The 15,836-nt window shown below is 37.6% G+C and overlaps 2 protein-coding genes across 5 annotated transcripts in view; one reads left to right on the top strand and one right to left on the bottom strand.

Annotated features, from left to right (window-relative positions):
* Positions 1-6,676, bottom strand: part of LOC144089649 (unconventional myosin-VI-like) — a 42,428-nt gene extending 35,752 nt beyond the window's left edge. For both annotated transcript variants that reach the window (XM_077620709.1, XM_077620710.1), the window contains exons 1-5: positions 6,435-6,676; positions 2,992-3,132; positions 985-1,054; positions 847-920; positions 408-537 (exon numbers count right to left, since the gene is read on the bottom strand). In XM_077620709.1, the coding sequence (XP_077476835.1) occupies positions 408-537; positions 847-920; positions 985-1,054; positions 2,992-3,108 (391 nt within the window). In that variant the 5' untranslated portion in view covers positions 3,109-3,132; positions 6,435-6,676. The remainder of the gene's footprint in view (positions 1-407; positions 538-846; positions 921-984; positions 1,055-2,991; positions 3,133-6,434) is intronic.
* Positions 6,677-7,555: 879 nt separating this feature from the next.
* colec11 (collectin sub-family member 11) lies at positions 7,556-11,856 on the top strand. 3 transcript variants are annotated; one of them, XM_077621156.1, is made up of 8 exons: positions 7,556-7,574; positions 8,158-8,245; positions 8,748-8,905; positions 8,971-9,042; positions 9,435-9,506; positions 10,496-10,549; positions 10,671-10,766; positions 10,949-11,856. In XM_077621156.1, the coding sequence occupies exons 3-8, from the start codon at positions 8,770-8,772 to the stop codon at positions 11,338-11,340; spliced, it is 822 nt and encodes a 273-aa protein (XP_077477282.1). In that variant the 5' UTR covers positions 7,556-7,574; positions 8,158-8,245; positions 8,748-8,769; the 3' UTR covers positions 11,341-11,856. The 3 variants fall into 3 exon arrangements, with proteins under 3 accessions (XP_077477282.1, XP_077477284.1, XP_077477283.1); XM_077621158.1 differs by lacking the exon at positions 7,556-7,574 and having other exon boundaries at positions 8,109-8,245; XM_077621157.1 differs by lacking the exons at positions 7,556-7,574; positions 8,158-8,245 and having other exon boundaries at positions 8,472-8,905.
* Positions 11,857-15,836: the final 3,980 nt, after the last annotated feature.

The following is a 15,836-nucleotide window of genomic DNA, read 5'->3' as shown; positions in this document are numbered from 1 at the left end:
ACCTTGTTTTGCTCGTCGGTCTTTTGGTCGCCGGTCTTTTGGTCGCCCGTTGTCGCGGTCCGGGCGACCGAAAGACGGCGACCAATCGACCGCACACGCCAGGGTCGTGGGGGTGCTGGAGCCTATCCCAGCTAACTACTGACAGTAGGGGCTCTGAATAGGTCGCCGGCCAATTGCAGGGAACACTGAGACGAACGATCATTCATAGTCAAACTCATACCGAAAAAGACAATTTGGTGTGTTCAACCTGCCTACTTTGTGTGTTTTTGGAATGTGGGAGGAAACCGGAGTACCTGGAGAAAACCCACGCAGGCCCGATGAGAAGATACAAACTCCACTCATTGTGCCACCTCAAAATATAACATGATGAACAAAAAAATATTTTTAAAACAGGTGTGAGCTCTCACCTATTGCATAGACATGAGGAGGTTGAGTCCCCAAAGACTTCCCCTGATATGACTTGATGGCTTCAGGGCCGTACAGGTTGGGGATGTCATAGTAAGGATTGACAGCTATCAATATATTGGCCACGTAGGTCTGTAAAAGAAACGATAAAATGTAGATTACAGTTAGCCACACATACACTTGTGAATAATTTTGAGACAATGTTCTGAAGAAGCCACCTTGCCTAATTTTCTTGCCTTTCCTTTCACATTTACCAGCTGTCATTCTTTTCTAAGTGAGTGACTGGGATCAGGATGCAGTCTGGCATTAACACTGTTAACCTCAGCTATCACATGGCTCTTTACTAACTGGCCCTTTCTCCAGAATGGTTGAAATCAATATGATAGGAACCATCTTCTAACCACTAATGTCAATCAGTTTAAGAGCTAAAAGAAGACATACATAGATATGTTCCTTATTGTATCGCACTTTGACGTTGTTCAGGAGAGTAGCTTCATTCAAATACATGAGGGAACCTGAAATGAAAGAAATTCAATAATTATTTAGCAAATAAAATTACATTCAAATATGAACACTTACAGTTATCTTCAACATGTTTGTTAACATCGTCTTCCGCTGGGAACACTTGATTTATTGGCGAAAGGAATGTCTGTAATTGGAAAGGTATAATTGATTAATCAATTGCTCCTGGGCAGCCATTCTGTGCAGCTGAGTTCCCTCAACGTTGCAATTGAAATAACTAATATACAAAAATTCAATTTGTTTAATTTGTTAAACATTCTATGTACTTAAGTGGTTAAATTAAAGCCCAGGTTTTTAAATATCTTTCTTATCATCTAAACACTGCAGTAATAAATTGGATATTTTGCCAAAACACACTTCAAACCATTTTGGAAATGCTGTACTAACTTGGCTCAAATCGGCCACAATAAAGACCACATGACATACAATACGTCTAAGCAATAAAAATGCAGCAAGATCGAGCTTGGCCACTAATGAGCTCAGCACTCCAACAGAAAGTGTGACAGAGAAAGACTTTCAATGAGTCTTTCATTTCCTCACTGAATGGGATGTAGGGTAGTTTGTGAAGAATAAACTGAGAATTAGTTCATTGCAGTCTATCTGTGTGCTATGGTCATTAAAGAAACAACTAAATTCACGCATGACAGAGCCATTCATGGGGAATCATGCAAGAATTATGCAGTCTAATTGGGTACGGAAATTGAGTAGCCTATGAGCACTACTACTACTTTTTTTACTTACTAAAAGTAATATAATGGTGTAGATTTTCATTAAAGATCGGCAGAAAAAGTTGATTTTATGACATTTATTTTGGAGGAATTAGAAGAATTAGGAATTTGAAGAAACCGAGTAAAAATGGAGTACACGACAGCGAGTCCCGAGAACTAAGGCGAATTGGCCTTATTAACCTTGTCTCTTTATATATTTTGTTAATTATTTTTTGCTGTTCTTTTGCTGTCTCTTTAGCATCTAAAGACAATTACAAATGTGTCATTGAAGATTCAGTCACAGGATTTTGCTATTTACAGCAAGGCGTTGTCCGCCCTCTTAATTACAGGTTGACTACATACCAGCAAAAACCTAACTTTTTATTAGAAGAGTTATAAATTGAAGATGTTTGGATAAATTGGGGATCTTGCATTTTATGACAAAATCTATAGCAGCCTTTAAGTGAGAACTAACAGATTCAGTGCCCACATTCGTGACCGGACAATTTGTCAAAATACGTTTGGTCCCCGGATGTTTGGTCCCCGGACGTTTGGTCGAGCGAATGTTTGGTAGAACGGACGGGCCGTCGACTGGACATTTGGTCGCCGGGTTCGCTCCCTGTCAAATTATGAGAGAGAGACAGAATTTACTGTTGGAAGCGAGCAACCAGGTAATCTCTCGCTCTCAAAATTATAATCTAGTGAGAGAGAGAGAGAGAGTCCGTTCTACAAAACGACCGGTCGACGCCCCGTCCGTTCTACCAAACGTCCGGTTGACCAAACGTCCGGGGACCAAACATCCCGGGACCAAACATCCGGGGACCAAACATCCGAGTGCCGCCCACATTATACAGACCAACTTGAGACCTACGCCATTATATTGTCCAAATTGTTAAATTGTGTTTGAACTGAAATTTAATTTAAAGTCCTCACGCACCTAACTGATCCTCAGGTACTAATAAGCTGACCATCAAGTTTATCAGAGTGTATTTTTCAAAACAGTCACAGAGATGGAAGCGGTTGCCAAAAACAAAAGCTGCTGTAAACACGAAACACTGCTCAGGTGTAGCAGGTGGCCTCAATCGTCTAGTGACCAGCGCTCTTCTAGTCAACACTATCAGACACCTGCTGCCTTTCCCTTTATTTATTCATGGCCAGTAAAATGTGCTCAGTAAAATGTTCTCTTGTGTTTCACTTATTTCACATGGTTTTGTTGGCACATATTCTTACATTGTTTATGTGGTTATTCTTGTAAAATGGGATTATGAGGATTCAGTGCTGAAGGGTCACGTTGTAGTCCCCAATCAACAAATTAAAAAAAAAAGTTATTGTTGCTTTTTTATGTGCTTTGACTCACCTTGCCTTTCTGGCTCAGTGGTTCTATAGTGAGGGTGTCGGATCCGATATCGACAATGGTGCCCAGTTGGAACCCATCTGTGGGGTGGGGGGCCCACACTGGCTTTCCATCCTCCATGGCGTAGTCAGCACGGCCCTTCACCTAATGCAATGATACAGGGGGACACGCTTTTACAATTATTGAATTCAGTATAATATTGTCAATTGAAACATAAGTGGTGCAAGAGCAATGATAACGGAAATTTGTATTTGTCATCTGCCTTTTAGTAGCACGTCGGCCACACAGTTCTGGAGTCGAAGGTTTGATCCCAGAGCGGTCCTCACTGTCTGTAGTTTGCTTCTTTTCACTGAGCTTTTCTCCGGGTACTCCGGTTTTCCTCCCACATCCCAAAAACACTCTGTCACACCTGTGCTTGTGAGATCGCTACATTGGTACTGCATATGGTGGGTTCCGTGCTGTTTGGTATGATAAAATAGATCCGATGTGAAATAGAAGTACATTCCTATTATTATCCTATAACTAAAACTAAACGACAACTGTTGTTTTATTAGTGCATGAGTTTGTTTGTTCTAAGACAGAACAAGCAATAGGAACGTGAAATGACAAATGCCCGACACTAAACGAGATTTCACAATTGTTTCTCTTCTGATGTTTGTCAACATAATTTATCCAAGACTGTTGTATAAAATGAGGACTTCATTCATTCAGAATTCTGGTTTTGTGCATTTAAAAGTATGAAATTAAAAAATGCCAATCGAATCGCAATATTTGTCAGAAAAAACAATCTCAATTTATTTTTTGTTTCTTTGTTTTTGCGTCTAAATCTTGCTGCTCTACTCTTTAGTGAACATAAAAAAACCTTCATAACCCATACCTAAGATGTTATTTCAGTTTGAGGTACATATAATTTAGACCAGCAACACTGTCGACAAAATCGGACTACACATTGCTAATTATACTTTTATCTTGTTGTGTTAATTATTACAACAGCTAACCCCAGACAGAGAACAATCAATTGATTAAGTTCTTACTGAATCACATTTCAAAAGTCTAACCATCCTCACTGTTAGTGTGAAAGCTTTACATCAATGCCATTAACAGCTCTAGAGAGTTGAGCCTAAAACAACCACATCACCACTAAGAGCTGACATGCAGGATCCAATTAGGGGAGAGATTGTGGCCAAATGTCAAAGGGGATTGGTTTTTATAAAGTGCTGACACAGCATTCAAACAGAAATTCATTCAGCAGTCTAACTTACTCAGCAGCTTTTAATGTGAGCTGTAAATTTAAGACAAGTATCTATCTTTGTCCTCTGTTGGGCACATAGAGTACTACGGATTTCAATAAATCCACATGAACCTTCCTTTCTTTCTTTTTTTTAACACAAATACTGTCTACTATACACCTAATTATAGTAGATGCCACACCAAAAGCCAAATACAAAATACCCAACTTTAAAAAATTGAGTCTGCGTCAATGAAACACCTTGACTTTGGTACTAATTTAGTACAATTGTACTACTAGTACTATAGTACACTACTTGACTATCATATTTGCAGTTTGTTCTATCTCAGGGGTGTCAGACTCAGGTTGGTGCGCGGGCCACTTTAACGTCAACTTGATTTCACGTGGACCATTTTAGATATAATATTTGGATTTTTTTTAATAAATGGATTAAAAGAACTGGATTAGAAGCCCTGAATATTCAGTTTTTTATAGATCTAAAACAATGTTTATTTCAGCTTTTTTTAAATATATTTGTAGATTTTACAAATTGATTTTTGAACTAAAAACAGAAAAAATGGATTAAACAATTACAATTATTGATTTAAAAAGGGGGAAAATCAGGACATTTAATATACCTCTATACTCTTCATTTTAATTTGATCCTAAAACAGAAAGTCGGCACTCATGATTTACTTTCCTGGGCCACACAAAATGATGCGGCGGGCCAGATTTGGCCCCCTGGCCGCCACTTTGACACGTGTTCTATCTCAACAAACTTTTTATCAGTTTTAGCTATGGTACAGTACGTTCACATTCAGACCCAACATCACCAACATTTATTTCTCCTTATTTTTTCCTAACATCCAAAATGATTGTGTGTGACCGTGATGTTCAAAACATTCCTGCTGAAACCCAGATGACAATGAGATGATAACTAATCACAAATATTACATTCTGTACCTTAAGGATGGCATTATCTCAACACAGTTGTGCAGTAAGAACAATGGTAAAAATAAAAATAATGCATATTATGATAGGCTCCGGCACCCCCCGCAGGCAGCCCTTGTGAGGACTGTACCTCTTGGGTGAATGGAAATGTGTCTGTCACTATACCAAGTAGCACAACCTGTATTTATTTCTTGAGTGGAAAATGATGACACCTATTTGAGTTATTGGTTCATTTAAGTATTAAATGTAGAGTGCAGTCAACTTTTCAATGACATGGTAGAATTACATAATACTTGATTATTAACAGCCATGTGGAAAGGGTAGTAGGAACATGTGACAAATCACATTAAAAGGAAACCCGCCAATGTGTGGTACAGTTACAGTAAAGGACTTTAAGGAGGGCCTCATCCTAAAAGTGGCGTCTTGAGCCAAATGCATTGGTCCCCGTATACGCCTTAAATCCTATTAGTATCTGACCCTAATCCAGACAATAGAGGCGAGAGAGGGTTCGAGGGGAGTCGTAAACATAATAAATAAAAAGTCAAATGATTATTTGAGTAAATGCAAATCAGGGTGACATTAGATTAGATTAGAACTTTGTTTTGTCCCGTATTCAGGAAATTTCTTGGTTGCAGTAGCAATACAGACACAAGACACACATGTCTGATGCTGTGATGGAGACTAGTAAATGTAAGTATATAAACACGAGAATGGATAGTGTCTGACAGGAACTAACATTCATGTTTCCTGCCTCCTGCTTCCTGTTCGCATCTGGGCTAAGGCACATACATGGAAAACACATCAAGACAGAGTAGGACGTGAACACAGGTTGTTTTTTTAGGTGTATATTTTTAACATACTTTATAATATATATTCCACACAAGATGGCACAAATAGCAGTGATGCAAAAGTATATTAAAAGAAAAAAGAACACTATGAAATTGCTCCTGCTCAGAAGGCAGCATGACAGAGGGTGCTAAAACAATTATTTTTTTTATGTGGCCAGGTTGAGACCACCCATCTTTCCATAAACCCTCCAAATCTCTAGCAGCCCCCTGCCTCGTTCTGACGTCATCTTCATAAGAAGTACTACTATTGTATACTTTAGAATTTAGATCAAGTCATCGCCTATCCTTAACCTTAACTAAAAAGTTAAATTAATTCGTGTAATTTGTAGTAATTGTCTAAACAACAACGCCAATCCAGACATTGGGGGATGTTAATTGGCGACAATTGGCGAGTAAATATAAAAAAAAGCGCAGCCTACCTGTTGCTGCGTCTGTCCGCCGATTGCTTCAAGATCGCGTCCCAGAAGCGCGTATGCTTTAATCAGTGCAGTTTAGTAATGGTAAAGACTTGAGTTGCCCTCATTCGCATGCGTAACAACAGCAAAACATTTGATCGCGCAAGGTGCCTCCAGAACTGAACGAGTTGACGGCTCAAGGGATGTCATTGTCAGCCAGACAGTAGAGCAAAGAGAAGGAGGAGGAGGGGAGAGAGCGAGCGTGCGACCACGGTGCATTTACGGACAGCTCGGAATATCTATTCTCAGGAAGTGTATAGTATTACTGGTTGGAGAAAAAGCAAGCATTCTTGAATAAGGTTTATTTTTGTTTAGGCATGTGAGTTTTGACGTATCCATTTTGGATTGTTTCACAAAACAAAACAACAACAACCCCAAAACATTATGGACATTTAAAAAGTACATTAAAACTGGATTTGCAAGTCCCAAATAGGAATGTAATATATGCATTCATTCAATTTCTGTACTGCTTATCTCTTATCATGGCTGCTGGACCCCATCTCAGCCAACTATGGAGAAAACCCACACATGCCTGGGGAGAATATGGCAACACCACACAGTAAGGGCTGACCTGGGATTGAACCGTCGACCCCAGAAATGTGAGGTCAACACACTGGCCAATGCATTAACCCAGTCCTCAAGGACCACTGTGGGTGCAGGTTTTTGTTGCAACCAATCCAGCAAAGGCACTTTAACCAATGAGATTTCTGCAGAAAACAAGAAGCAGCTGACTGCAATCCACTGATTGCACTTGCAGGACACCAGATTGGTGAAAAGGTGGCCTCTTTATGGGTTGGAATGAAAACCTGCACCCACTGTGGCTCTTTGTGGAATAGTTTGCCCACCCATGCACTAACCACTTATTCACCCGGCTGCCCTATAATACATTTATATTGTCTTTAAAAAATAAAGCTATCAAATACTCAAATGTTCTAATCTTTAAAATATGAATTAAAGGAAAATTTGAACATCTAGGGGGGAAAAAAACAACAACAGTCTTGAGTGTTGCCTTGATGTCATGAATTCTTCATTGGTATGTCACCTGAAACCTTTAGGAGGATTTTGAAGGAGACACCCAAGCCACCGTTGAACGCAGCCACTGGGGTTTGTGGATCTAGTTCGGATATGTGATATGTCAAGTTTAGACGCTATCTTATTACTGTCACCGAACTACTACATGGAGGCACCATCTTGACTATTTTTATTTAGTTTAAATTCCACTTTAAATGTTGTAAAACATGATAAAACTAGCATTGCTGTATTTTCACTTATTCATAGAGTATTCATATTCATGATCACATTTTACACCAAGCAAATATAATAATAAGTTAAATTTAATGTTATAAGGCTACATCATTCTTTTCCCTGTTTAAAATTATTTGTGACATAACAGAGAATATTAAAACAGAAAAGACAAAAGCAATCTCCGTATAATATATTAATTTATACATATAACAAAGAGTTTACAAATCACAGTACAGTAGTATGGCACGGAACTGTAACTAGTTCAAATACTGTTGAATTTTGGGTGTCCTAAAAAATGTACTTTTGGTTGAACTATTATTCACCTCTCTTCCTACACACTTTTCATTCACTCGGCATCTGTCCCAGCCAATTATCTGAAGAGCTCTGCATTATCTTTGTTTATGAATGTCCAAATACCAACATTCCTCAACCCTTATGTTAGAAATTTCAGATCTTTTAAAACTGAAGAATTCTCAGGCAAGCTGCTTGCATGCTCAACTTCTGACTGGGAAATAAAAATACATCCCCAGGTAAGCCATTTGATCTTAAAATTCTCGACACTTGCTGTTTATGGTGACAAAACCTGACAATACTAGGCAGTAAATATATGACTAGTATTATTATTTTATATATATAGTATACCTATTTAAAGTTTTCCATTTTTGAATTGCATGAACATTTTGTATTGTTGCTTGATTAAGCTTTGCTATAAGAGCGGTACCATTTTTATCGCATATAGAATTCAAAAAAAGTAATAATAAAAAGTTACTTGGACTGCTATTTGGCATTTTCAAACAAGCTGATAAAATTTGTGATGTACTGTACTTTTACTTGTGTTCCAGGTTTTTTCTGTTCTATTTTGTTTGTTAAATTAGCAGAGTAATTTTTGTTAGTTTGTTTTATAGGTAGATTCCATTATATTTTATGTTACATAATATCTGAGACTTACAGTAAGTACATTCGCAAAGCTTATTTCTCATATTATAATTATAATATTATACTATTTTAACACAGCTCTTCCCACTTGTACAGTTTATCACGCAGTGCATTTATAATGACGAAAGAGCCGGAGAACATACAATGGTTCCTTGTCATGTATGTAGTGACTTTGTTGACATTACATACAACAGAAGGACAACACTTGACAGATGAGGCTTGCACTGTTCAGATCCTTGTCCCTGGTCTCAAAGGTAAGGTGTTTCGAAAGACTGGACACATTTTAGTTTGCGTCATACTTTTTCATTTTTCTTTAAAGGTGAACCAGGGGAGAAAGGAACAAAGGGAGCCCCAGGGAGACCTGGAAGAGTGGGCCCACCAGGGGAAATGGGTAATAATAGACCCATTCTACAGTATATTCATTTTAAGCGACACACATTTATGTATTTTAATGAAATGTTAAAAACAATGAGCTGAAGAGGACATTGTTTGGCCTGTCATGTGCTGAGTATCAAGCTAATCAGAGCTAGTCAAGTGTTTACATTTGGATAAGAAATGACTCAATGACAAAATGAAGCGGTAAACATGTTTACTGAAGATTTTAATGAGAACTGGAGAGACTGTGTTCAAGATTGTTTTACTCATTTGATGAAGTGCCTTCATGACTTACTTGTATGAAGGCTTTGGATTTGCATGATATTTAAAGTAAGTTAGAAATGATATCCTGCATAGGATATATGTTGTAATACTTTGATACAGACCCCCATCAACCATTTATTACAGGTCAACCTGGGCTTAAAGGACAGAAAGGCATTATGGGACACCATGGAAAAGTGGGGCCATATGGAATGAAAGGTAATTATTAAACCTTTTGTGAACTGTCCATAAAATCTGAATTGAAAAACAGACACAGCAGCTGGTGTGCTTACTTGTAAAGCATGACACCTCACAGTTCTGAGGTCAAGGATTCAATCTCTGGCTCCAGTCTTGAGTTGGAACGTTCTCTCCATTCCTGTGGGTGCATTCTAAATGCAGTGGATTATGAATGAATGAAAAATATACTCAAAATAGTTCATTCTGTATATTTCAATATGAATGGATGCCAATCAACGCACTGTATGTGTCCTGCAATAAACTGGCAACCAGTCCAGTGTACCTTGGCTCCATAATGAGCTAAGACATACTCCAGTTCACTCACAGCCAAAACGAGTACACATTCTTTTAAAAGGATGAATGTAGGTTATATAGTACATATTTTTTCACCTACCCAGATAATAATAGTTTTGTGATGACAATAAACCATTACAAATCAAGTCACATCTACGCCATTCCCTGCAATTGGCTGAAAATGAGCTCATGGGCTCCTCTCAGGACAGAGAATGGATGGATGTGTGTTCTCCTCAAAACAAATTATGTTTGACTTCTGTATTTAGAGTCATATGCGGGAACTGTCCTTTCCCTGTCCTTTTTCATTTTCAAGGATTCTTTTGATTTGTAGACGTCTCCGTCTCCTCTGTTTGTGAAAGGAGAAAGCTGACTCAATTCAGCTGCCACAGCAGGGGATGGAAAAATTAAATGTGTGCTTTCATATTGGTTGTCGAACAATATTAGGTGTACTTGCCTAAAGACAACAAGAGCAATATAAGTTTATTTGGTGGGATTCCAACAAGAAAATAAAAATATCGCCCTGCCATTGGGTATGACGTATTCCCGTAATATATAATGCAATACAGCGATTGATTGAGAACACGTGTTGTATCAAATATTCCCCCACAGCACGTTTCTCTAGATATACTGATAATTTAATATGAGATTTGTTCTTGAACAACAGCATGTCTTCACAGGGATGAAGGGAGACATGGGAGATCAAGGACCGAAAGGCCCAGACGGAGAGCCAGGTATCATGTAGTATTTTCTTTTTAAGAGTCCAGTTTTTTAAACTTAAACATGTACATCAATTTTACAACATAAGTAGAAGCATTACGGAAGATTGGTGAATGAATGTTACTGTTTCAACAGGTTTCCCATGTGAATGCTCACCAATCAGAAAGTTGATGGGTGAAATGGACATCATGGTAGACCAACTAGCTTTTGAACTGAAATTTATAAAGAACGGTAGGAATATATTAATATATATACATATATGTATATTAAAAAAATGTCTTAAACAGTTTGCGTGTGTTGGTGTGCCCTCAAAGCTTCATTTTAAGGTGCACCTGGTCCTCAAATAGACCACGTAAAATGTGAAATTTATAGAAATACAAGTGATCACTTTACAGCCCTGCCCTCCTCCGCAGCTGTTGCTGGTATAAAAGAAACAGACACAAAGGTGTATCTGCTGGTAAAGGAGGAGAAACGCTACTCTGATGCCGACCATTACTGCCAGGCTAGGGGAGGGCACCTGGCCATGCCAAAGGATGAAGGCGCTAACACGGCCTTGGCGGGCTACATCACAGACGGAGGTTTAAGCAGAGTTTACATCGGTGTTCATGACCAGGATGTGGAAGGATTCTTCACCTATGTGGACCAAACTCCCATGTCCACCTTCAGCAAATGGAGAAAAGGGGAGCCCAATAATGCTCTTGACAATGAAGACTGTGTGGAGATGGTGGCCTCTGGAGAGTGGACTGATGTTGCGTGTCACCCCAAAATGTATTTTGTATGTGAATTTGCCAAGGATGCAGTCTGATTTGTAATGAGATAGATGGACTACGTACATGACTTTCAGTGACGACAGTATGAAAAATTCGCCACCACACTATAACAAGGATATACCTTTAATGGGTATGAATGAGGATCATTAACTTATTACTTAGTCATTTATTAGTAAAAACACCAATAGAAAATTAAGGAAATAGAAATGAACAGCAAGGAAAAATATCACCTGCATAAAGCCTTTATTAACTGTACTGCCCGGCATGAAAATGATTAATAAAGTTTTAACTATTCTATTGACAAAGTTTTTGTTTACTTAAATAATGAGCTTGAATGGTTTTTTTTGGCTTAATGTGCCCTGTGATTGGCTGGCAACCAACAAATTGTCCTCTGCCTACTACCCACAATTGACTGGGATAGGATCCAGTACCCCCGCAACCCCTGTGAAGATATACATATATGTATAATATATGCTGGCAGTTGAGGGGTTAGATAGTAGGAGAGAAGCCTTCAGCCCGTAGTAGCACACTGGTTTTAAACATGCATACGAGCCTTAAACAATAATAATTTGAAAATGAATAACACACTAACAGTTTGACTGTCTATTAAATAGGGTGTGACAAAAACATGAGGTCACACACTTTGGGTTATGTGGCATTTCATAGTTTAAAATTGTCTTTTTTTAGTTTTGTCATTAATATTAAATTATAGTTCTTGTATTTTGGACTGCTGGTGCTGTTGTTTTTATTTTCGAAGTCCCAGCTGAGGTATCCTGTTGACCCCTCAAAGAAAAAAAAACAATTTGAATATGCATGATGCTGTCCTAATAAAGCACAGCACTGCTCCCTTAAGAAATGAATAATTTATCCTGAGTTGAATTATGCATTTAATTGACCAAGAACTGTCTGACTCAAACTAATTAGAAGTCATTGTTCATCAAATATCGTGTTACCTTTTTAGTAAGATATAAGCACTTTGTAAAAATGTATGGTATGAATAGTGTAAAAGATTCCAAGTGATTTTTTTCATATTCCCAGATAAGATTACAACTGAAGGTTGTTTGAAGATACTTGTTTGACTTCAGTAACATGTTGATTTTAAGATTTGTGCTGTTAAATCTGGTGGTTTATTTTGCCAAACCAGAAATATTTAATATAAAATATCAAATAAAATCCAGATAATTTCCTAGAAACTCACTTATACTTTGTTCTTCTTGTTATGCCCTCTGGAGAAATGTTCCAAATACTTGCTTACTTTGTTCTTATTGTTGATCTTTTTACTTCTTGGGAGGGAAACTAACTACAATTATTCGTGGACTGATTAGAATGAAATTTGGAATTGGGGCTGATTGCTACTTCTCCGTATTCATGAACGATCACAATAAAATGCTGTGCGTATATTTCTTTTGGTTTCTTTTTGAAGTAATAAGGTAATAGTAATAAGTAATAAAATATTGTAATTCCTCAGAGTTATACAAAATGTGTAATATATTACTCAAAAGAGGCTCTAATATTTCTAACACTAGCCGTGAGACTTACCATTCAACATTAACATAATGTGAGAAGTACAAGTGTGTCTATTTCATAGCCGCAGTATTTCAATTAACATTTCCCTACGCCTGGTACGTATTGTGGGAGTGCAATTGGTTATGAACCACTGGTATCATCCATCACTGTCTTTATGGAGCACTGAGTTACCAGTATGTTAAACTTTGATTGAAAATCCCAACAGGGGCAGGTTGGCTCACTTGATCAAATGCAGTGGGATTCATGTACAGATTATTTGCACCAAATGTGGAACTTCTCAGAGTGAAATATATATATATATATATATATATATATATATATATATATATATATATATATATATATATATATATATATATATATATATGAGTAAGTACGCAATTGAATGCTATGCAATCATATGGGAATTGCATGGCATGGTGAGACGGAAACATGCAGAGTCAGCAAATTGAGGTGCCACCTGACGTGTGATTGTTCTAACCATGAAAGATGACGATGTTGTCGCACATGCCATTTTGTAAATGGAGAAAAATGAGTCATGCATCAATAGGTGCCTTATTTACACAGACACACCCACACAATGCACCCCTAATCCAAAAATATCATAAAAAGCAAATAATAAAGAAGGGTTTCTTAATTTATCAATGTATATATATGTTTTTTTTTTATCTTTAGCTGTTCATATTTAAGCAAATGTTTAAAAACTTAGACAAAATACAGTTTTAGAAGAGGCTTGACGGAGCACAGCCAAGGAAAAAGTGTCATGTTGTCCTTGGGTTTCAGATTTCAGGCTGTCATTGACAGTTCTAGCACACCTTGTTTGTTTAATTTCTAATCTAAATTGGTATTTAGAGCCAAGTAGACGACATAGAGACAAATCCCCATCAAATCTTGCATGTATTTCGACTCAAGCAGGCTTGTTTTGTAGTTTTCTCCATATTAAATAAAATCAAATCCTTGCCTTTCTTTTAAACCACTTGATGGAGACAAAGACAACCTTATGGCTGTGCTTTTCCTCACCAGCCCAAGTCTGAGCATTAGTCATCTATCTCTTCTAGCACACATGGTTGCCACACTGGAATCCTCTCACTGATCCGCTATGAATATATGTAAACATAATGTGAACACTTAAAAACTCTTTTGAGATGTATTAAAAAAAACCTTCCTCCCTGACTTGTTCGGTCACCTGTTAAGACGTCCATTTAACGGGGTCATCTTCATCATTAATTTCAGTTTGACCTCGCAAAGGACAGAAGCCTGCTTCCAAATGCCAATAAAAAAGATGCTTTAAAACGTGTCTACAGAGGATGTGTAAAATCTAACCTTGCCTGCGGTGTGTGGGAACTGCACAGGCTGCGAATTGCTGAATTGGACATCTGTAGCAGAGCCTTGACTGCTCAGTGCAGCGGTGACATCATCCAGAACATGATGATCCTGTTGAGTTTACAATGCTGACTTAGCAGTTTCCCTGAATGCCTAAATTAAAGATGTTTTGGTTTAACTTTTTGGCTTCAGTTGCTAAATTAATTCTTGCAATGCTGATCTAAACAGTACCGTTGACTTCAGGTGCACAACTCACTACAAAGGCAAAACAAACAAAATGCCACTGTGAGTTAGAAACAAGTCATTCTTTTCAGTCCGTTGGCGAATGGGCCTGCCATCCTCTCAGTCCGAGCGTTATGGGTGGTTAATTATAACATCGGATCAATTCATGATGTGTTTCAGCTAAATAATGGTAAGCCGTGGACAGCATTAGCTAAACTGTTCCTCTTTGCTGATTAAAATGTGTTACTGCAGGGGTTGAATGATTGTGCATCATAAGTTTGATGAATTAAGAGTGGCTAACCAAATGGGTATTCATAATCGTAGATCGTATTTTACTGCCGTATGTGAGGGGAATACAAAATATGAGCAAACGAGCAAGTCATAAACAAGCAAAAAAATCTGAGGGTTATACATTAAAAATCTTTAATGAAGATTAGTATTAGTGTTGGTCCATTATTAGTACATAGCAATTTAAAGAGGAGGTGGCTGGTAGGGGAGTATCAGCACCATGGTCTCTCATGGCCTATATTAAAATGTAAACTTTTAGTTACTTCTTAAATGAATCAATCATCTCTTTATCAATTTTGTTTTGCCCCCGTCTTCATTAGGGTCACTGATAAACTAGAGACTATTGTGTACTGTGCACCATGGAGTGATCAGTCAATCACAATGCTTTAATCAAACAATAGATGCCCATTCCAATAAAAGCCTAAAGGGGCTATAGAATGGGTTTAACATACTTATTTTATTATTATTAAGTATATATGTAAGAATTATGTCAGCACTTAAATTAACTTGCCTAAAGAACTCAATAGTAATTCAAGGCAATTTTATTGTGACAGCTTTCATTGCATCCTGGGGAAAAAAACATTTTAATAGAAACTTGCATGGGGGTAGCAGCATGCCCCAAAACATACAGCATGCATTTATGAAGGAATTAAAAAAAAGGAAATTATGGACAATACTGCTGCACTTGAAGTGGGTTTAAATAGACTGAAACAATAAAACTACATGCAGAATGATAATTGAATCACTCAAAAGCCCTTGGATATTAACATGCTTCAATTAGACTGCTTTGAAATTTACATTATCATTTAAATGACATACATTGAAGTCATTATTTTATGGCTGAAACATACATACATTGAAGTCATTATTTTATGGCTGAAACGTACAACAATTTATTTCTAGGTAAGATTTTTTTATGCTAAATTTGGTGGATGCCAGACCACATTAACGTGGATTACTAAGTACAATAATGTCCAGATATCAGTGGCATTTTCTGAGTCTTATTTTTTCAAATTTTAGAAATCCAAGATGCATGGACACATGTTGGTGTTGAGTACTTGCTGATGTTCATGGTTTGCTGCAGGGATTGATCCTGTCCTCTGTTTAAATGGGATTCACAGTAGAGGTGAGTGTTTGGCAGAAACTTATAGCAGAAAGTAAAATACTTCAC

This window comes from Stigmatopora argus, chromosome 15 (assembly GCF_051989625.1).
Source record: "Stigmatopora argus isolate UIUO_Sarg chromosome 15, RoL_Sarg_1.0, whole genome shotgun sequence".
Lineage (NCBI taxonomy): Eukaryota > Metazoa > Chordata > Actinopteri > Syngnathiformes > Syngnathidae > Stigmatopora > Stigmatopora argus.
Note: the sequence above shows the minus strand (reverse complement) of the source record. Positions and strands in the feature narration are given on the sequence as shown.

Excerpts from the sequence above, each read along its gene's own strand:
- colec11 (XM_077621156.1), top strand. The coding sequence starts at position 8,770 with ATGACGAAAGAGCCGGAGAACATACAATGGTTCCTTGTCATGTATGTA. Across the intron at positions 8,906-8,970 it reads CCTTGTCCCTGGTCTCAAAG|GTGAACCAGGGGAGAAAGGA; the intron begins GTAAGGTGTTTC and ends TTTTCTTTAAAG. Across the intron at positions 9,043-9,434 it reads GGGCCCACCAGGGGAAATGG|GTCAACCTGGGCTTAAAGGA; the intron begins GTAATAATAGAC and ends CATTTATTACAG.